General features: G+C 46.8%; 1 protein-coding gene across 2 annotated transcripts; it reads right to left on the bottom strand.

The window, feature by feature from the left end:
• Positions 1-17,035: 17,035 nt before the first annotated feature.
• On the bottom strand, positions 17,036-21,268 carry LOC125536733 (leucine-rich repeat extensin-like protein 3). 2 transcript variants are annotated; one of them, XM_048699979.1, is made up of 4 exons: positions 20,756-21,268; positions 20,553-20,650; positions 17,375-17,461; positions 17,036-17,281 (listed from the first exon to the last, which is right to left on the bottom strand). In XM_048699979.1, the coding sequence occupies exons 1-3, from the start codon at positions 21,210-21,212 to the stop codon at positions 17,378-17,380; spliced, it is 639 nt and encodes a 212-aa protein (XP_048555936.1). In that variant the 5' UTR covers positions 21,213-21,268; the 3' UTR covers positions 17,036-17,281; positions 17,375-17,377. The 2 variants fall into 2 exon arrangements, with proteins under 2 accessions (XP_048555936.1, XP_048555937.1); XM_048699980.1 differs by having other exon boundaries at positions 17,036-17,267.
• Positions 21,269-23,459: the final 2,191 nt, after the last annotated feature.

Raw genomic sequence — 23,459 nt, 5'->3', positions numbered from 1 at the left:
AATTGGAGAATGATAGCTGAAAGCTGAGAATGAATAACTCTGAGATGATGGACTCGGGATAACAAACTGAGAAGACTCTTGAATTGCTTCGGATGGGCGAAAAGAATTTTCACAATCAAAACAATTAAGAGAGGGTGGCACGAAGCTAGAGCCATAAATCTTGAAGAGAAAGAAGCAAGATTTAGAGGAAAATCTTTTTCGGTCTTCAAATGTTGAGAATGACAATGAGAACACCACCAAGAATTATTGAGGCACTCCGGAATGAAGAATGTAAAGGTTGAGCCAACGATGAAAAGAATTTTAAAAGATCTTGGAGAAAGACATTTGACTGATGATAATTCATTCTTACGTCAAACTTTAGAAAAGAATTTGAGAATAACTCCGGAAGATTAGAAGAGTCAGGTAAGATCGTGGGAAAAGACCTGTGGGTTAGAGCCCACTCAAAATAAACACCATTGGAATGATTACTTGAAAGATATTGCACCGGTTGAATTAAATGACTTGAAAGAGATAACATCCTCAAAAGAGTTTAAATGAAAGCAGAGTGGAAACACGAATCTTCGAGATATCTTGAGCACTCCAGAACAAATGAATAGCGAGAAGTGAATTATTATGAGGTGCACCGGAACGAGGAAAAGGATATGATCAACACGAAAGCTTGAGTTCAGTCCACCGGAGAAGAAAAGAGCAAATAATGATGAACTTGAAGCTCCGTTAGGATCTTCATGAGAATCACCGGATAAGAACATGAAGGAAAAATAATGGAGAGGCTTCTCATCAATAAGATGATACTAGATTAAGAAATCTGAGTCGTCGAAGAAAAAGGGTGGGTGGGCGGGAAAACAAAGACAACTTGGAACAGATGAAACAAACACCGTTGAGAAGAACTGATACTTGATCTTGCGGATGTTGAAAAGATCGGATCCACTTGAAGAGAAACACGCCGGTGAAAAAGGATTGACGAGACAATCTCGATGATCAAGAAGGATTAGTATTCTCATAGGAACATGAGAACACCGCTTAGAAAAGGTATGGAATCAACATTTGACATTGAAGCAACTCGAATACCACAACTGAAAACAACACAAAGGATTGGCTTGCAAAATAAGCTGGAGCAAACATATGATAGAGATTTCGTCCGAAGTTTTCGTGGTGGGGCCTACACGGGCTCGATCGTACAGCACCATCATGTACAAGGCAATGCACATGACATACGAAGCGTCCCCGAGTCGGCATAGCCAAGGACTCTTTAAGACACAACGAGACCACTGTAAAACCAACCGTGAATAGGCGGACCACTAGACGTCGAACCCCAATTTCATATCATACATCTGTCGGAAAGATATCCTAAGAACTACTTGAATTCCCACTTATAAACTCCTGAAACTTTCCGGTTATGCAATCAGGTGTTGGGGATACAGGGGAAGCATAATATCTCACCCAAAACTAGCAAATCCTACATCCAGTTGTATCCATCCTTCAACACATAACCAAGAAACCTTCGAAAATCGTCTACCTCAACCTTCGAAAAGCATCCGTTATATGAGTTATGGCAATACTCCCGAACTCCCGCCCCAGTACTGGGTGGCATCGAGGTTATCTCACCAACAACTGCATAAAAGAGATTTTTGATGTCGGCGAACTAAACTCAGGTATTCCAGAACTGCAACGATAAAATTGTGACGACAACACCTCAGAGCTCAACTCCCCGGGACACTGCCATAACCCCTAAATGACAGGAGGCACCAAGAACAATGTTCTCGTCACAAAACCATCAGAACGATTCCAAGATACCCGCGTGATCCTAAAACAATTTAGTGGAATTTGAGAAGAGAAGAGTCAAAACTCTACGTCAGGATGCCTCACCAGAGCGATGAAGGGACTAGGGAGTAAAAAGAATTCCTAAACTCTCCGATATATAATTCCTAAATGACTCAAAACATTTTTCTAGACCCAACTCGTCCGCTAATTCGATCAAGCAATGGGGCTCCTAAGGTCGGAGAAGGCTCTTATTACCAACTTGTAACGCCCTCGATGCGGCTATATCTCCCACGTGTCGAAGCACGACTTAGAGGCATAACCGCATTGAAAGCAATGTCGCAAGTGAGGTAATCTTCGCAAACAACCCATGTAATAGAATAAGGGAAAAGATACATAGTTGGCTTACAATCGCCACTTCACACAATTACATGAATAAAGCATTACAACATCCAAAAACAATCAAGGTCCGGCTACGGAACCAAAATAAAAGAAGAACCCCAAATGCGACAATGTCCCCGATTGACCCCAACTGGGCTCCACTACTGATCAACTAGAACGAAACAACACAAAGAACAAGATCTTCATCGAGCTCCTCCTTGAGCTTGGTTGCGTCATCTGCACGGACTCATCGGCACCTGCAAGCTGGTTTTGGAAGTATCTGTGAGTCACAGGGACTCAGCAATCTCGCACCCTCGCGATCAAGACTATTTAAGCTTATGGGTAAGGTAAAGGTATGAGGTGGAGCTGCAGCAAGCGACTAGCATGTATGGTGGCTAACATACGCAAATGAGAGCGAGAAGAGAAGGCAAAGTACGGTCGATAAAAGTATGATCAAGAAGTGATCCTAAAACAAACTACGTCAAGCATTACCCCAATACCGTGTTCACTTCCCGGAATCCGCCGGAAAGAGACCATCACGGTAACACACGCGGTTGATGCATTTTAATTAAGGTCAACTTCAGGTTTTCTACAACCGGACGTTAACAAATTCCCATCTTCCCATAACCGCGGGCATGGCTTTCGAAAGTTCAAATCCCTGCAGGGGAGTCCCAACTTAGCCCATCACAAGCTCTCACAGTCAACGAAGGATATACCTTCTCCCGAGACATTCCGATCAGACTCGGTATCTCGGTTCTACAAGACAACTTCGACAAGGTAAAACAAATCCAGCAACACCGCCCGAATGTGCCGAAAAATCCCAATAGGAGCTGCACATATCTCGTTCTCAGGGCACACTCAGATTGTCCAAACTTCCGGTAGGCCAGCCCAGAGTTGCCCCTGGTGGCCACCGGCGGCTGATAGTTTGGACCAACACTCAGAGGAGCACTGGCCCGGGGGGGTTAAAATAATGATGACCCTTGAGTCTGCAGAACCCAAGGGAAAGAAAAGGCTAGGTGGCAAATGGTAAAACCAAGGTTGGGCATTGCTGGAGGAGTTTTATTCGAGGCGAACTATCAAGGGGTTCCCATTATTACCCAACCGCGTAAGGAACGCAAAATCCGGGAACATAACACCGATATGACGGAAACTAGGGCGGCAAGAGTGGAACAAAACACCAGGCATAAGGCCGAGCCTTCCACCCTTTACCAAGTATATAGATGCATTAATTAAATAAGATATATTGTGATATCCCAACAAGTAAACATGTTCCAACAAGGAACAACATCTCCATGTCCCAACAAGGAACAAACTTCAATCTTCACCTGCAACTAACAATGCTATAAGAGGGGCTGAGCAAAGCAGTAACATAGCCAATCAACGGTTTGCTAGGACAAGGTGGGTTAGAGGCTTGGTTCAACAATGTGGGAGGCATGATAAGCAAGTGGTAGGTATCGTAGCATACGCATAGCAAAGAGCGAGCAACTAGCAAGCAAAGATAGAAGTGATTTCGAGGGTATGATCATCTTGCCTGAAATCCCGCAAGGAAGAAGAACGAGTCCATGAAGAAGACAAATGTACGTAGTCGAACGGATCCTCACAACTCCGGAACGGAGCCGAAGCTAACGAGGGAAACAACCCGGAAAGAAGCAAACAACATAGTAAACAACCACCACATAAGCATGACATGATGCACAACCAAGTATGATGCATGTCCGGTTTAATGAGGCATGTCATGGCAAGGGGCACAAAAAAAATTACAAGTTAAGTGGAGCTCAATATGCAACGAGTTGCATATTAACGGAACACCACATTAATTATTTAGTTCACTCCCGGTTAGGTACTCAACAATATTAAAGGTTGGTTAACATGGCAAGAGGTGAAGCATAACAAAAACTATACCATCTAAACAATTTAAATGGGGCCGGATATAACAAACAACAAACCCGGTAAAACCCCATATGCATTAGTAATTTAAAAGCAAACAACAATTTAAGCATTTTAATTGTTGTTATCATGATGCGGATTACATTGCAAGTTTATGCAGGTTTTTATGAAAATGTTAACAAGAGCATATTATGAAGCATTTGTCACCATGGTGGAAAGAAAAGGGGTGCCACGACGACGATCCGGTTCCGGTAACTCGATTGAGATGCCGGTGAAAAGATAGGGTGTGAGTGAGTAAAGCAAGATGGTGGGGTGATCCCGGTTTCCGGGTTCCCACATGACGGTGGCAAGGCAAAAGTGGGGCTACGTGCAACAAACAACTCGGACACGGAGCAACACATGGGCATCACATACAACATACAACATTCATTCACGGGCGTCGTCTCGGTGGTTATACCTTCCAAGGAAGCATTCTCGAGCAGTTCAAGTTCGTAGAGGAAGTAGTTGTTCTCGTGACGGTAGTGGAAGTAGGGGTACATGCCGATGGTAGAGGTACTCACGACGGTAGTGGTACACGTTTCTCGTCAAAATTACAGCAGCGGTAGTAGTACATGGTTCGTAGATGTTCAGGGTCGCCGTGAGGGACTTGTCGAAACCAGGGTCTCGGTCGTCGGTATAGGTACTTGGTGAAATCCATGGGTGTCAGTAGTTGTACATGGTCTTCGCGTTGTAGTCTGACTTGGCGATTCCAAAACGTTCATCTGTAGTGGAACTTGGCGGTCTCGACGGTCGTCGTGGTACTTGTCGAAAGGAATCCACCGAGGCGGTCTTGTGTCCTTGGATTTAGTGGCCTTGTCAACAACAAAAGGGGCAGCATCACGTAGCATGCTTGGCGAGGGGCTACAAGTGAGAGGCCATGGCAGTGGCAAGGCGAGCAGCAGCAGCACGAGTCACGAACAGAGGAGGTGTTGCCGGGCGCTGATGGTGGTGGAGCAGGGGAAGTCAACGCGGGCTCGCGTGTGGCCTCCAGCGGGACTTGCGAACGACGCAGCAGCAAGGCAGCAGCAAGGAGGCGATGGTGGTGGTCAGCGGCAGGAAGCGGTCACCGGGCTTGTGGTGACAACGACGACGAACAGAGGCGCGCGGAGAAGCAGCCGTCCGGCGATGGAACAGAGGCGTCCATGGCCAGCGACCCAAGGTGTCGAAGATGGCCGGATCCGGGCCAGCTCGGGTTGGGGAGGCGAGGTAGCAGGCTGGTAGCGGGGCTTGGCGCAGGGGAGGTCAATGCAGAGGAGGGTCGGAGACGCCGGAAGCGGACGGCGGAGGGGCGGCGCTAGTTGAGGCGGTGGTGGCTCTCGGGGAGGCGCGGGGCGACGAGGAGGAGGCCGCAGGTGAGGGAGGAGGTAGCGAGCAAGAGGAGGAAGGAGCGTGGGGATCTCCTCTCCCTGGTGCGATGCGTGTGATGCGTGGTGGCGGCGCGAGGGAAAGAGCGAAGGGAGAGGTGCGCGACAGGGATCGGGCGTGGGAGAGAGAGAGAGAGAGAGAGAGAGAGAAGGATCACGACGAGAGGAAGGGGTCGAGCGAGGCCGTGGCGCTCGCTAACTCTGGCGGCGCGAGGGAGAGAGTCCAGAAGCGCCTAGGGTTAGGAGGGATACGGGCCTTGGGCCAAAAGGTCAAGGGTTGGCCTTGTTGGGCTGGGCTAAAAGGAAGACTAGGAAGAGAGAAGGAGAGGGCCAGCCTGGAAGTCTAAATTGGGCTCCCAATAAAAAAATAAAAATAAAGAGAACTTCGGATAACAGAAAGAGAGAATTAGAAAAGGACTTAGACCAACAGGGATATTTTCCTTGGACCAAGAAAAAATGAAGGATTTAACAAAAATGGTTGGAAGAGGTTTGGGAAAACTAGGTTCACACTCATTTGAATTTAATTCAAATGGGTTCTAATAGAAAGTGGGTGCTAGGACGGTCCAGAAACGATTGAGAATCTCGGTGGAGCTCCAGAAAAATAGAGAAAGGATATATAGCAAAGTTAGAGGCCAAAAGTTGTGATAACAAAGGCATTGGGGTTTTGCAAGTGTGTTAAGGTGAATTCCAAAACAATGGATTTTTTAATATAGCTCCCTAATAATAGTAGGAGACTTTTATATGTTATAAAGAGAATTTCACCATGTGAACTCCCTCGATTTAAATGGATCGAAGATCCACACAATTTATTTAGAAGAGTTATAAAATTAATGATATGATGGCTTGATGACATGATGCAATGCAAAATAAAAGGGCAAGCACAAATGAAACACACGGCGAAACCAGGAATATATGGAAGTCTTCTCGAGCATCGGTCTCGGGGCGTCACAACACCCCATGCACGTTATGCTTGGATTGTCTTGCACTTGACCCATGTGTTTAGACACTTCATTTTACTTAGTGTTGTGAATGATTCATATGCCTACCATCGACCTTACATTGAGCAATTTGTGAATGCTTGCTATGAACTTGAGGTAGATGCTTCTTCTCTTGTCACACATATTTGCATCACTACCTCACATTCACATGCTTGTTTCCATGATGTCCTTCTTTGTGCTCAATTTATGTGCTTACAAGCCATGTCACAATCCTTTGTCCCACCATATGCTATGCTTGATGACAACACTTGTTGGGTGAATCACCTCTTGAATGCTTGGTTTTGCACTAACGCTAACCGCATTTGTTTTTCCAAGTGTTTGTTCTCCTTGCTCCTTTTGAAGGACTCACGAGACGGTGCGACATTGAAGAGTGCCCATTTCAAGCTTCAAGATGACGAGAACTTGGTGATCGACCACTACTACACGGCGATGCCATCTCTTTCCCATGGTGATTTGGATTTTGATCCGAGGTCGGATCTTTCCCAAGGGGGAGGGGATGATGCGGAGCATCCTATGGACATCACCATGTCAAGAGTTCATTCGGCAAGTGACACGTGCGACATCTACTTCACATACATAAAGGTTAATCCTCTCCTTTACACGTGCTCACTTGACCCCTTCGAGGATGGTATACTACTTGACCCTCCATCGTGCATGCATAGGTATTGTCAGAGCTTCACGGATGACGAGGAGGAGTGCAAGCGCCAAGGATCACCTACACCATCCGCGAGGGAAGTCTAGAAGAGAAGACGCAAGAAGAAGAGCTGTCGAAGAAGCTCCAGCCACCGGACGACCGGTCGGATCCGGACGTCCGGCGCCTGAAGATCCACCGGATGACCGGTCCAGACCGGACAACCGGTGTCCCTATACCCGAGCCAAACGAGCAGACGTCCAACGCCACCGGACGACCGGCTACCGGACGACCGGTCCAGACCGGAAATCCGCTACACCAGCATTCGAGCCAGATCGAGCGGACGACCGACCCCTACCAGACGTCCGGCTGCCCACGAGACACCGGACGACCGGTCCCCAGCGGACGTCCGGTACCTGGCTTTGTCCAGTTGCAGGCTGAGGCCCATGTACCCCTTCACTTCCCCCCCCCCATTTGCACTAAGACTATAAATAGACCTCTCCCTCCTCCTTTCTAGGGTAGCGTTGTGATAGCTCATTTGGGAGATAGAGCTACGCTCATCCATTACGGATCTACTCCACGAGAGAGACCGCGGCCCCTCTACGGAGAAGATCCCCTTGGATTCAAGACCCCCTCTTGGGTGGCCCCATCAAGACCTCCTCACGGAGAAGAACCGGTTACCGTGTATCGTCCGTTGTTGACTTTGGATCTTGTATCTCTCTTTGTGTTTCGAGGATCTAGCACATGTGTTATCATTCTTGTTGGTTTGAGTGTTCTCTTGTGTTCCCCTCGTGATTTTCCCCTCGTTTCCCTCGTGTTCTTCGTGTTCATCGCGGGATTCGCTCCTTTCATGAAAGATCAGGCTATAGGGTTCCTACCCTACATCATGCCACCACGCAGGCGCCCCTGAGTCTTGGTCTCGACGTTGTCGATGGTGTCAGAACTCTCAGGCTTAAGGGTGGCGTCCTTGCTGGTGCTGGGCAAGTCGCCCCAGCAAGGCTCTTGCTGGGGCTACGTAGGCCCTCCCGGCAAGAGTGTTTCCGGGGGAGGTCCATCTTGTCCCTTTGATCTTCATGCCTTTGGCTTGAGTGCTGCCTTGGAAGCCTCGTACCTTTCCTTCCTCTGCCCCGCCAAGCATGGCCGCAGGTGTGGCTACGACTGCCCGTGCATAAGTAAAGGGGTACAGAAATGCCCCTATTTTTGTACACCGACAATTGACATTAATAGAGTTTATAATAACATCATTGCGATCATCATTTTCATTTAAGGAGATAACGTGAACCACTTCATAAATTTCTTCTTTTAACACTTCATCAAAAATTTCAGATTCACGAATCTCAAGCAAAACTTCATAAAGATAATCTAGTGAACTCAATTCACTAGCAATTGGTTCATCATAATTGGATCTTTTTAAAACATTAGCAAATGAGTGAGGATCCATAAAAATAGGTTTTCAGCAAGCGAAGATGCAAGCAAATAGAAGGCACATGGCAACTCAAGCAAAGACAACAAACAAGCAAAAAGGCAAACGGAAAATATTTTTGTATTTTTGTAAAAACTTTTTAAAAATGGGGAAGATAAAAACGAGAGGCAAATAGAAAATAAAGTAATTGCAAGGATCCCAAATGTCAGATTAATAATGTTAAGCTTGTATATAAATAGAAATGCATAGCTGGATGGTCGTTGATAGAAAATATGTTTTGTGTAGTAGTCCGTGCTTGATTACATAGGGCACGACAATGACAGGTAAAACTATACTCCCTCCATAGCCAAATATATAGAAAAAAATATCAACAACTATAATATTGAATAAATACATTATGAAAATATGTCTAATGATGAGTATATTTATATTGATTTGGTATATTTATCGTAATATTGTTTGTATGCATATATCTCTCTCAAAAAAACATACTGCATATAGATATGTAAAAAAGTTAAACCTCACGAACATTTATTTGTGAAGAAAATGTTTACATCTAGACTGTCAAATATATATTATTAAAATAATTATAGGCGTAGTTTCATGTTTTATATATGTGATATTGTAGATATAAATAGTTTTTCTCTACAAATTGGTCATAGTTTGTAAATTTTTAGTTTTCAAAAAATATGTACGCACTCGGGACTGTTTGGTTGTGACTATGTTTGCCACATCTAAGGTAAGGTAAGTTTGACTAACTTAGCTGGTCGTGTGGTTAAAGCCTCATCTTAGGCAAGATGCTTTTTGCCACATTAGGATCCTACAACACATACACTCAAAAGTGTGAGAAGATTCCTTTAGATTTGTCAACCTATGGCTTCTATTCTGTTGAACTAATCTTACACAAGTTTGGCAAAGAATGTGTGACCAAATGTGGCATTGTAAGGCCTAAAACCAAACAGTCCCTACATTATGGAACGGAGGAAGCACCACTTAGAGAAACTCTAACCTATCTCAACATTCTTCTCAACTAAGGCAGATGATAAGTGGATGTCACGAATTTCATAGGTTTAAAATTTCCTAATTAGCATGGATATCTATGCAAACTTCAAAAAAAACATGGATAGCTATGCCATATCATCTTCACAAATCTGTGCGACACACACACCAGCCAAATAACCCGCATTGGCGACTCGGGGGATCTCGCGCCACCGCCTCTTGGTCCGCGGTCTGCCATCCCGTCTCACCACCATCGGAGGCTAACCGCCAGAAAAGCATGCGCGGATGCCTAGGACAATGGCAGCGGGGCGCTCTACTTCTCCATCGGGAGCATTTTCCTATCCCGACGGTTCTTCGGTCTGTTGGACGGCTCGGCGGCCGATGGCTGCATGGATCTCCGGCGGCCTTGTATGCAGCACTTGATCTGCGGCATGACTCGGCGACCGGCGGCTGCACGTATCTCCGGCGGCCTTGCATGAGATTTGCTGCATGGCTCAATGGCCGGCGGCTACACGTATCTCATGCGGCCATGCGAGCAGCACCTTGATCTACCGCACGGCTCGACCACCGACAGCTACACGTATCTCCGGCCTCCTTGCATGCAGGATTTGATCTGCTGCACAACTTGGTGTCCTGGATCCATCATCCAGTCCCCGACAGAGATGGCGGCGATCCGTGCACGAGATGCTTGATGGAGGTCCTTCGAACAGATCCAGGTGAAAACTTGCTTTCGACTTACTACCAGAGCCGGTGGTGGTGGTGCTATTGCGACATTACCTTCTTGAAGGCATCGCCGAGGAGAAGTTCAAGGTCATTGTCTGCTACCTCCGGGGGAAACCCTAAATCGGTATATCAGAAGATGGCAGCGTTCTTATGTCGTTTCCTCCTTGGGGGCGTCATTCTTGGAGGTGTGCACGGGCTCGAGGGACCAGTGGCCGCATCTTTGGTGAAGCGGTGCTTCATCCTACACACTGATGGCGACGGATCTCGACGGTGTGGCGCAGTGCAGATTCGGCGTCCGATGTGCGAGGATGGACTCGCGCAGGAGGAGGACGCTGTCCGGCGTCGTGATGACGTCGATGGCAGAGAGACCTGGCACGGTAGATTCAACAATACAATTCTGAAGATGGATTGATGGCAGGTGGCTGCGGCAGCCTCATACCGGACAGCGGACTGGTAGGTGCCCCATACCCGGCAGGCGTCCTGGTTGGGACCTTAGGTCTTAAATGTTTAGGTTTGGCTGCGGGGTCTGTTTGGTATTAGGCCCAGACTATGAGCATCCCTTTATCAACTAGATAGGAGTAGCGACAGATGTTGCCTAGATGGTGGCTTTAATCTTACTGTTGTATGACTTCGTAAGGTCTTGTATGAATAATTAATAAAGTGGTTGCATGCATCGTCCAAATGCAGAGACCGTGGGCCCTTCTCCATTTCTAAAAAAATCATCTCAACTAGAAGCGTATGCCAACCGCAACAAAAAAACCTAGAACCGTATGTGTGCTTTGCCGCACCGCTTGCCTTCAAGCATTATCGCTCATGTTTTTCATGTGTTTAGTTAATGTTGTTGCCATTGTTATTAGGTGGAGCTCGTCCTATGGTTGCATCAGTGTTCCTTATATTGACAAATTATGGCTAGCCACATACACAATAAAAAGGCCTAGACAACATAAGCCGAGGGACTAACAAACAAATACAAAGAAAACAACAACAGTAGAAAAAACCGTAATAGCCATTGCCAATTTCCATAATACACCGCCCCTAATTACTCATGTAAAGGATGCTAGAAACTGTTGTTAGAAGGGAGAAAGGGATTTGGTGGAATTGTTCAATGTATTGCTTGAGCCTCATGGGCATATATATATATAGGAGTACATGATCTATTTGGAGTACAAGGCAAGCCAGAATATTTCCTAATCTAACCTATGTTTCCTAATACAATCACGTTACTCAACATCCCCCCGCAGTCACAACGGTAGCGACGCAGACGGTGAGACTGGAGAAGAATCCGAAGGCAAGCTGACGGACACCCCCCCACAGTCGTAACGGTCGATGCATCGCGGAGTCATGGCTGGAGTGAAAACCAACGAGGTTGCTCAAGCAGGCGGTAGCCCTTTGTGCCGTTTGTCGATGTAGCCAAGAGCGTGGGTGGTGGAGCCGTGGTCGAGATAGCCGTGCGAAGAATGCCGCGGTTGATGTCGAGTCGGGGTGGCCGGTGTCGAGAAAGTCGTCGTGGAGCCGCGGACGCAAGGGGGCGTCGAGTTAGCATGGATGCAGTGGTGTCGAAGTAGTGGTGCGCCGGTAAGGAGATGTTGTTGACGACGTGTCGCGGCAGGTTTGCCAAACCTGGGAACACATCATAGACGAAGGCACGCACCGGTGTTGCCAGCACCGGGCATGCGTAGACGGACAAAGACGAAGTTGATGAAGCGTCGCACCAGGCTTGCCAGGCGCAGGGACACGTCGTGGACAAAGGCACGCATCGGTGTTGCCAGCACCCGGCATGCGTAGACTGTGACCTGCACGAGCTGTACGCCATGTCAAAGAAGTCGGAGAGGCCAGCAGAGAAGGACTCAACGACGGTTGTGGCGTCAATCGGCGTGAGGCCAATGTCGCGCGCGGTTGTCGGAGTAGATGAAGCGGTCAGGGTAGATGATGGCGACGCTGGCGACGGGCTAGTGCTGGACGAAGACGAAGGGGGTGGAAGGGCGGCTGCGGCGGCTACGAGGGTAGCGGCGGCGGCAGCTAGGTTAAGCCGGCGACGATGGGCGGCAGGGCGGCTATGATAGGCCGCCGCATGACGCGAGGCCGCCGGGTTGGGGTGATGCAGGAGTCCTGAACGGAGCAAGGCGGTGACGAACGGCGTAAATCGACGGGCGGGCCGGCGCGCGAACGATGGCGTGAAGGGCCGCCGCATGACGCGAGGCCGCCGGGTTGGGGCAACCGGCGGGCAGACGCGTGAACGGCGCGCGAGGCCGCCGGGTCGGGGCGACCAGCGGGCGGACGCGTAGATGACGCGCGAGGTTGCCGGGTCGATGAAGAAGCCAGCCGATCGCGCCGGTGTTGGAGTAGAGGCACACGGAATCAACGGCGGCGGTGGGCGACGCAAACCGATCTTAGATCGGAAAACCAAAGAGTAGACGCCGATCAAAGCGACCGGTGAGAGAGAGAAAACCCGAATCAAAGGATCGAGGAAAATACTCTCTAAGGCAGCCGGCCAACACGGCCGGCGGACGAACCCTAGGTACGGGCGGCGCGGCCCCCGGTGGCGGTCATGGAGGCCAACCGTGCCGGGGGCAGCGCGCGGGTGCGGAAGCGGCGACGGCTAGGGTTTGGATCGTGATTAGTTGATACCATGTTAGAAGAGAGAAAGGGATTTGGTGAAATTGTTCAATGTATTGCTTGAGCCTCATGGGCACATATATATAGAAGTACATGATTTATTTAGAGTACAAGGCAAGCCAGAATATTTTCTAGTCTAACTTATGTTTCCTAATACAAACATATTACTCAACAACTGTAAAATTAAAGAAAAACACTTGACATGATGCCATGAATTAGTTATGATAGTTCATGGAGAAAAATTAGGGTCATTTCACGAATGTCAAAAAAAGACATGCTCACAAACGGATTCTTTTGGCCTACCTAGACACCGTCTGTTGAACATGTTTTTTTAATATGATGAATGACCTCAACTTTGACCACCAAGGGAGAATGCTCATGGTAGGTATGCATGCCTAGTTTTAACGAGTTCTGACACCGTCTCCATGTAGCGACACGTGTTTGGCATTTTATCAGACTATTTTATCAAAAAAATCGACAAAATGCAAAACTTATTGAAAACCAAAACCACTTGGCATGGTGCCATGAATTGGTCATGGTAGTCCATGAGAAAATTTTAAGGCCATTTCACGGATGTCAGAAAACGACGTGCTCACAAATGGACGCTTCTAACCGACCGGACATCGTGTGTTGAACATGGTATTTTTTGGACATGTGAGCAATGACTCCAACTTTTGCCACCAAGGGAGCATATGCCCATGGTAGGCACCAATGCCTGGTTTGAACGAATGCCAACACAATTTGCACACTGTGATTCGCGTGTGCATTTTATCCAAGTATTTTCACCAAAATAATTCTAGAAAATGCAGAAGTAAAAAAAAACACTTGGCATGGTGCCATGAATTGATCATGGTAGTCCATGAAAAAAGTTGGGGCCATTTCACATAGGTCGAAAAACAACTTGCTCATAAATGGATCCTTCTAATCTATCCGGACACTGTCTGTTGAACATGATCTTTTTTGGACATCTAAGGAACGATCCCTACTTTTGCCATCAAGGGCATGCCCATGATAGGCATCCATGTCTGGTTTGAACGAGTTCTGAGACTGTTTGCACATTGCGACACATGTGGGCATTATATCAGACTATTTTCTCCAAAAAAATTCTAGAAAATGCAAATGTGAAAAGAAAAACTTGGCATGGTGCCATGAATTGGTCATGGTAGTTCATGGAAAGTTTTGGGGCCATTTTGGGATGTTGGGAAACAACATGCTCACAAACGAATCTTTTTGGCCTACCCGAACACTATATTTTGAACATGTTTTTTTACCTATGAGAAAAGACCCCAAAATTTCCCACCAAGGGGGCAAGCCCATAGTATGCACCCCATGCCTGGTTTGAACAACTTTTAAGACCATTTACACGTTGCAACATGTGTGTCCATTTATTGGCCTTTTTCATGGAGATAATTCCAGAAAATACAAAACTTGAAAACCAAAACCATCTGGCATGGATTCTTGTTTTGGTCATACAAGCACATTGGGAAAAAAAGTAGGTCCATTTCACGGATGTCAAATAGGACGTGCTCCCAAACACACCATTCTTGCCTACCCGGACACTGTCTTCTGAACATAATTTGTTTTACTTATGAGAAATGACCCTAACTTTTATCAAAAGGGGGTAATGCCCATGGTAGGCCCCCATGTCTACTCGGAACGACCTTCGACAACGGTTGCACGTACACATGTGTCCATTTATCGACCTTTTTTCATTGAGATAATTCTAGAAAATGCAAAAGTTGACAAAAACCAAAACCATTTGGCATAATGCCATGAATTGGTCATCTTAGGTCAAGAAAAAAATGGGGCCATTTCACTAATGTCCAAAAACAAGTAACTTGAAACTGTTATTTGAAGTTATTAATAGAAGTAATAAAGTCAAAAGTTAAAGAAATATTTTATGAAAAATATATTTAAGATGACAATTTAAAACAGAACTTAGAATTGTTCTTTTAAGTTAATTATAACACAAATATAAAGACAAAAGGAAAAGGTTTAAAACAGTAAATGACTTTTCTTAAAGGAAAAACACCAACGGCGTCAGGCCCAACCACGTGTCACCCCGGCGCCAGCCTCGCGAGCGTTGCCCCAAAGCTAACGCCTCGGGCACTTATTGGGCCAGCCTAGGGCGCCTGTCACCTTAGTGCGCCCAGCATACCACCGAGGGTTAATACCACCTCGTCATGCGAGGGGTGCGTCGACCGCCTTAAATAGCCAATCGCGCCCCACCACGTTGATCTACTCTAAATATTACCCCTCGTGTTCTGACATGGCCGCCTTGTGGGGCCCAGCCATCGGGACACTTTTTTGTGAAGGACTAGAAACACCTTCATAGACAAGGCGGAGCCGGCGGATCCCAATGTTGATGCCTTGGGCGCTTACTGGGCCGGCCCAACACGCATCGCCTTAGGGCATCCATAATGTGTGGCCAAATGGTAGTGTCAAATGCTAAAATAGCTTTTGGCAAAGGTTCTCAACATTGTGGAGGTATTGCCAAATCAGACAAAAGAGGAAACTAGAGACGCTAGGAGCGCCGATGCCAAATCCAAAGTGACAATAAACAATATTTGCTTTGCATGCTACCTCCACTTCATGGCTAAGAAGGCTCACGATTCATGTGCATGCCGAAGAGAGAAAACCGGATGCATACATTTTAAAGAGAGAGAAATGACATTTCTTTACTCTGCGATGGATCCCATTTTAAAAGTAAATTTAGAACCAATATCATAAGTGGTTGTATGTTAGATTTGGCTATGACATACATTGTGGATGCTCTTAACGCGCCCCGCGTACCCCCGAAGTTTAGTACCACCTCGCCACGACTAGGGACGAGTCAACCGCCTTAAATAGCCAGCCGCGCCCCACCACGTCGAGCTACTCTAAGGCGTTGTTTGGATAGGCAGAATATAGAGAACGCGATCTCTACAAACCAGAAAAACAGTTTAACAGAATAAAATCTTATTTGTTTGTTCTAACAAATTCATGGATATAGCAAACCAGGATCCCTAAAACTCAGGATTTCAGGTTTATAGAAAAACGAGTATTAGTCGTTTTTTCTAAATCACGATTAGCGTATACTTATTGTAACTGTTTCTCCCCGAATCCTAGGCACAGTTGCTTTGTACAAAGCATGCACAACCAGCGTCGCTCAGCGACGGCCAACTCTAGCAGATGTGATTCGGTGCCGATGAAGGGAGGTAGGCGCGCCGACCTCGGCGTCGACGGAAGCAGCCACTGGCTTCCACAGACCATACGTGCTCAGTCATGAGTGCTCAGTCATGACGGCCTGAGTGAAGGCAAGCAACATCGTATATGAGCTGAGGAGCTTGCCAGAAGGGCACCGCTGGCTGCCGTCATAGTAGGCGGCGTCAAGCCTATTCAGGGCCCAGTGGATGCAGCTACCGGCGATGTGGGCGTACAAGGCATGCATCCGCCGGCGGCCAACCACCGAAGGAGTCGCTACGAACCTCGTCACGGCTGTCCCGTCACCGTGGGTGGCGTCAAGCCTATGCATGCCGCCAGCAGCGGTGAGGGATCAGAGATCAAAGGAAGAAGCCTGGCCTAATTACGGACGGAAATACGAATGGCTAATTGCTATCCAAAGAAGGCACTGGGCCAACTAGAATTGCGTTTTTCTAGTCCAAACAAAGTTTTCCACGAGCTGATTATTAACCGAAAATTTAGTAAAACCAGTTTTTGCTAAACATCAGCTAGAAACTCGTTTTATATATTCCCTTGGCTAACATCTGCTAGCCAAACAACGCCTAAATATTACCCCTTGTGTTCTGGCACGGCCGCCCTATGGGGCCCAGCCACCGGGACACTTTTTTTGTCAACGATTAGAAACGTCCTCATAGACAAGGCGGTGCCGGCGGATCAGGTGGGCAAACTTCTACATGTACATACCGCTCGTCCCGGAAGACCATACAGAAGTGGGTATACGTTCTTCCTTCTCAAAAAAAAAAGAGAAATGGGTATAGGTTCTTGTGAAAAGACCATACAACCCAATATACGTTTAGTGAGGGGGTGTACCGAAAAGGAGCTCAATAAGTTTTGGGAGAGAGAAGTAAAGTGAGCACTAAAAAGGGTCATTTAGGACAAATATATGCAATGAGATCCGATCACTCGCCGAGGGGATCCAGACCCAGCAAGGGTAAAGTGAAATGATGAGGGAAATTTATGCCGTGCAATCGATATGCAATGGAAGACAATGTGATAAGATGTTGAACTGCAACATTTAGCCACTGCAAATACGCAATTTGCGTCTCAGATTACAGCAGTCCCTGAAAGGAGCCAACAAAAAACAATAACTTCAGACTCTCCATGATCCAAGTACCCCTTGTGTCAAATGTAGATCCTACTTCATCAGGTAGATAAAGAGGCAAAAACTCTTGAAGCCCCAATGACAAGATCTAACAAATAGAACTTCGCTTCACTACACACACAACCTGAAATGAAGTTGCTGCCAAGAGGATTAAACATGCAGCCGATCAGCAAAAAGAAAAAAGAAGGATGAGAAACAAAAAGGAGTGAATGTTTAACCATATGGACCAACCTTCTAAACTTTCTGCACTTTAGTAGTAGTAGTAGTAGTAGTAGTAGTAAGCTCCTTTGGCTTCCCAGCTTTGCCATATTCCACTTCCTGCAGCGACATCAGAAAGATGCAACATGTAACCTTTGTCCATTGAAATAAGCATCTCACTGATTTGGTCCAAGTAATAAATGATCAGATTTTACTCAATGTGGAGCAACAAGTGGGTCAAAAAATACAACTCCACAGCCACAGGGCGTCTGAGTGACACCCCTTGAAAAATTGCTTCCGCATATGCATGGAGGTATGATTTGGACACACAAGGGCTGATAACCCTGAAGAACACATTCATAAAGTCGATAAAAAAAAGAATCCTAGATGGGAAACTAGTAACCCTATTCTTATATCAAATAATATTTACACTGTAAATCATATCCAGCATTCTTCTAAATTGCAGCTACAGAACCTAAGTTCAATGGGGCAGATAGAACCGTGGGGCATGGGGTGTGTGACAGTGGAAGTTAGACCGGAACTGAATGCACACATGCATTCATCACTAGATATAGCTAATCCAGTTGCAAAAGCCATAAGAATGTGTTAGCATACCATGCCTTACAATGCTCTAAGTGCCAAGAGATACAATAAAGGGCACCATTGAATATATTTTCATATACCCATTTCCGCTAATCTAAGCAACAATTTTCTTTAAGCCTTGACAATATTAAAATAGCTAGGTTTGAGGATGATTTTATTTTGAAACAGAAATGCTGCACCATATTCCCTCCCATCCACAGAAATAAATAGTTTATAGCATCTACAACCGCAACTCACAAATGTGACCCCCCATACGTCACAGTGCCCGGATGCGTCCGCGGACAGCACCCGGTCACCCCTCAAATGTCCGCGTCCACAGCCGTCCCCCTCATACGAAAACCCCCAATTCCATACAATCTTCATGCAAAGTTCAAACCAGCATACACATTTCATCTAGATCAACACACATAGCATTGGAGAGTTCTCATACATGCCATCGGACTACCAAAAATTGGCATGTTCTACTAGCTATAAACTATGGCTATGGAGGAAGTTCACCCACGGCCGCCCTTGCCCTTGCCCTTGCCCTCTTCGTCGCATAAGTAGCGATCGAAGATGCACTATGGGTCAAGTTAGATCTACTCTTTGGAGGGGAAGGCCGTGCCCGGGTTTGCTCCAATGCGAGAGCACGCCGTCTGGGCTTGCCGCTTTGCCAGGATGCGGGCATGGAGGGCATCAGCGCTCTTGTCCTTTGAGGCATGGCACAACTTCTCCATCGTACAGCAGGCACGCCGCTCCTTGACGCATCAGTGGTCATGCCGTATGACGGTGTTGACCTTGGACTCGGAGCCCGACGTCACGGGGGCGAGGCTCCACCACAAGGGTTGTGTTGCCAGCCCGGAGCCGTCCGGTTAGGCGCGCCGGTACCTCCAGCCGCTGCTCGTCGCCTCCGGTTCTGCCGCGGTCATGCGCCCCAAGCTGCCGGATACAAGCCCCACTTGCGCGGATGCAATGGATTCCCACCAAGTGACTCTGATGGCGGAGCACGGGTTTCCTCCCGAGAACAGCGGACAGCCAGCTGGACAGCCAACTCTCTTCCTTGCATGGGACGAGGTCCCAGTCGACGGATCCGGAGTTGCCGGACTCAGATCCGTTGCCCGTCGGATCCAGAGTTGCCGGACTCAGATCCGCTGCCCGCCATGCTGGAGAGGAGCTGGGGGAAGCGGATTGGAAGTGGAGTCGAGTGGCTAGGGTTTGGTCCGGGATGCAGCTAGGGGCGCATATTTGTGGGTTTAGGGTGGGCCAGTCTGACGTGGCGAACGCGACCGGGTCTCCCCGTATCCGTCCCACATATGGGCGAACGAGACTTGCCTGCTCCCCGCGCATGCGCCCATCGATGCTCCCGCATATGTGGCTTGATTTGATTGGAACAAAATAAGGCCCGGCCCCACCCCCTTAAAATCAGGGGGGAAAGGAAAAAAGAAAAAATGACTCTGGCTATCGATATCTTTTTAAACATTTATACTGTGTCTTGCCTTCAAAGTATTATAGTAACGGAGACTTTAAGTATATTACATTACAACTTACCCTTTTGAACTGGAGGGCATAGTAACACTATCTCCACGGTAAAAGGTTCAACAAATCCTTTCTGAATATTATATTTGTAACGACCTAAGGCTTCTACCAATTCGCTATATCACTATTGTAACATGATGACATCTCCTACAATTAGAAATGCTTCAACCATTACAAAATCTAACGCCAACCACCTTCAACCCCAAATTGTATTATGAATGTGAAATTATGCAATATATAGGCCAAATTATGAAATGACTTAAGTATAGATACACTAATTACACATCAAGTATGGTACCAAAGACAACTATTTTCAACTGTAGTAACACGCTAGTAGTATTATGCTTGTTTCTCTCCAATTCCCAATCACAACTCCTATCACTCTAGTGCCATTTCTGCGTTTGAACATATGTTCAAGGTTAAAGGGTAGAATTAGATTAATGACATGAGCACTTGAATGATGCAAATAACATAACAGCAAAGACAAGGTCTGTTATTTCACCTGCTTGCCAGTGATGATTGTCAAGAATAAACATAAGGCGGACACAAGTATGCTGAGAGGCTATAATCAATTCAAACAGCCGGTGCACTCAAAGCTAGAACAAGGGAACAACTTTACAAAAGCTTCAAAGTATGCTACTCTAGACATATGACAAGCCTAGTGCACATTTTGTGCCCAGGGAAATTCTTCATCACTTCTATAGGAGCTAAAAGGTGTGATTAGGCATCTATTCTTGCCTTGTGTTTCTATCTTCCTTTTCCAGCTTTACAGATACTATAACAAGATGAGATTGACTTTAGTTTTGCAGTAGGCACTAGGAACCAGCACTACCTAATCAACACTTGAACCTCAACTGATAACAAGAGCAGCGCAACCACAAATGCAATTCACCCACCAAATCTTCATCACAATAATTATCATAATTATAAAGACTGCAAAATTAGTATGAAACTCTAATCTCAAATTGTTCTCACATGCAGTTGCAGATCCATTTAAGAACATGAATGAAAAAGGGAACCAAGTGGACACGCATGGAATCCGATTCCTCAAAGCTAGAGGGAAACTGCAGAGGAGAAGTCGAAAAGCACGAACCTTGCCGGTGGTATCGTAGTAGTCGTTGAGAGCCCACTGGTACTTGGACTGATCCAATCCGAACCAGTTGGCGACGTACTCGTCCAGGCTCGTGTGCGCTGCGGCAACCCAGAAGAATCCCGCGCATCAGAACCCGCAATCCAGGAAATGTGAAGAGAAAACTCAGATGCAATTGAGTTGACGAAAATGTTTTTCCCCATCACCTTCCTGCACGCGCGCAACGGCGTCCCATAAGAAGCCGAACGCCGATCCGTCGTGCTTGCCCCCCGCAGAAGCCTTTCCGTACTGCGGCGGGGGCACCTGCACAGGAGGCAGGGACACCTTCACGGGTGGTGGAGGGGACGAGAACTTGACCGGCGGCGCGGGTGGGCTAGCGCTCTTCTGCGGCGGAGGCGGTGCCGTGCCCGTGCGGGAGTTAGGGGTGGAGAAGTCCGGCCTTGGGGAGTCGGACGGGCGCGAGGAGCGCGGGGTGCTGGCCGGCGACGGCGGCGTGATGAAGACGGTGAGGTTGCCGGCCCTCCCTATCATGGGCATCGGCGGCGAAGTTGAAGGCGAAGGCGAAGGCGCAGGCGAGGATCCCATTTGAACGGAGGCGGAGAGAGAGCTAGAGCTAGGAGGCCGGGAGAGAGGGGACTCCCGTGGGAAAGGCCGAGACGCCATTGCAGACAATGGCAGTGGAGCTTTTGTTGGCAGTGGAGTAGGGAGTAGTAAAATGTTGGCCCGCATCTCTTTTGTTTTATCCTTTTCTCCCAATTAATTTTTAATTAAACAACGCGCGCTGGTCCATACGAGCGAGCACGCCGCGTTTTCTGAGACCTCGTGCACTGTGATTGAGCAGAAATGTTCTGCTTGGAGTAAACCGCGTCGTGATTCATGCACATATGTGCGCTCGAAAATAAGTAGGTAAAAAAAGACGGATAATGTTTTGTATGCTGTGAATTTTTTTTCATGATAATATGTGTCCCATTCACATCATAACGAACAAAGTACATGTCACGTAAAAATTGACATGACAAAACTGAAAAGATAGTAGAACATCTCTGAGCTTACACCAACGCCCGTCACCTGTCTCTGGCACCACCACAGCAATCACCAAAGAAAAGAATAACGAATTACCTCCTCACCCGAGCTCGACGCAGCTCCATCGCTGATATGCAGCTTTGTGGACCTACAAGGTGGCTCACCAAAAGTGAAGCCCTTGCCGTTGAACGAATCAGACCGGGGCAACCCCCGGACACGCCATCGAACTCCAGATGTGGCACCCCACCACGACTAAAACACCGAAGAAGGAAACCATATCTGCCATCTACGAACCACGAGCCCAGCACATGCTCCGTCTTCCAGATATCGTCGATGCAGACCACAATCTGCACCCCCTCTTTGACTACCTCCCAAGCTCCGCGCCGACGCTGGAGCAAACGTCGTTGCAACAACAAAGCCCGAAGACACAGGTCCACCACGAGGATGCCGCCGCCGCCACGCCATCCTTGCTTGAACAGACTGGTTTCCAAATCCATCCCCAACCATAGGACTAATGGCCTCGTCGGGAAAGGATCCAAAGAATCTTTATTCAGCGCTCTCATCGTTGCCGCCGAAGCAAAAACAATAAACAATCTAAAAATCTAGACTACGAGGGAGTAAAAAGTAATCCACACGCGTGGATCCGACGACCCCCTTACCACCGACGACCGAGGTCGTCGGCGGAGGGGAGCCGCCGGAGAACGGCTTTGGAAGATTGGCCTCCCTGGCGGCGGCTAGGGTTCCAGCTGCACGGATGAGAGGAACTGCGTTCCCAAACAAACAGCCCGTATCGTATCGATTGATTGTGCTGTGAATTCCTGCGAATAAATCTAATATACATGTCAGGTGTTGTACAGATACATCATACATACTGTTGTATTATCATGTTCTTGCTATCTTTTTGTATGCTTTCTGTTCATCTGCTTCCTCCTGTTTCTGCATTCTTAATATGTTTTTCCTTTTGTCCATCCACACTATTCTTCTATACTCTCAAATTACCCTCGAATCCGATCCTTCCTACTGCGTTGGCGTTCACATAATTAGGGTTTTGTTCGATGCTTCACTACTGTGTGTATTGTTTCCACTAGTAATATGAGATCTTTTTGAACTGAGTTTGATGGATTGAAGTTATAGTTCGACAAGTAATTTCCTCTTTTACTGCTTAATCGACATTCCCTGTCTTATCTTTCTACTTGCCCTCATATTCGTGCAGATTAGCGGACCTCGGGTCATCAGATGAAACCTCTTCTTTACCATCCGTTCTGCCTCACATATGTGAAAAAGATTTGGATGTTACTGTACTTCATTCGTCACACGATTCTGCATCGGCAAGTGAGGAACATGCTTTTTTCTGAAGGGAATTCTTTCACAGATCCATAGATTTAGATTCGTAGATCTGTTCTTTCTGATGATTTGTTGATCATGCAATTGTCCAATTCTTTCTAACACAACGATGAATATACTAGGTGTTTACTAATCGTTTATTTGTTGATCGTCAAGTCACGTCATTCGATACTTGTTACTTAAGTTTTTTTTTCCTTGTTGTGTACTGCAGCTTTCATAGTCTTATGCATTCTGGTGTGACTGCTTATTGTGATATCGATTCTGGCCTAGACAAAATGTCTTCGATCTCTACTATCAATGCGCCCGTGCCTTCAACTTCCTTTGATATATTGATATGTCTTCCATGTATCTATAATTTTTTATTGTTTCATGCTATTATATTATCAATTTTATATGCTTTATATTTAATTTTATATTATTTTTGATACTAACCTATTAACTCAGTGCCTAGTGTCAATTCTTATTTTTACCTATTTTAATGTTTTGCAGAAAAACAGTATTAAACGAAGTCCAAACAAGATGAAGCTTTACGGTGATTTTTTC

Source organism: Triticum urartu, chromosome 2 (assembly GCF_003073215.2).
Source record: "Triticum urartu cultivar G1812 chromosome 2, Tu2.1, whole genome shotgun sequence".
NCBI classification, from domain to species: Eukaryota; Viridiplantae; Streptophyta; class Magnoliopsida; order Poales; family Poaceae; genus Triticum; species Triticum urartu.
The sequence above is the reverse complement of the archived record's forward strand: the minus strand, read 5'-3'. Positions and strand labels throughout refer to the sequence as shown.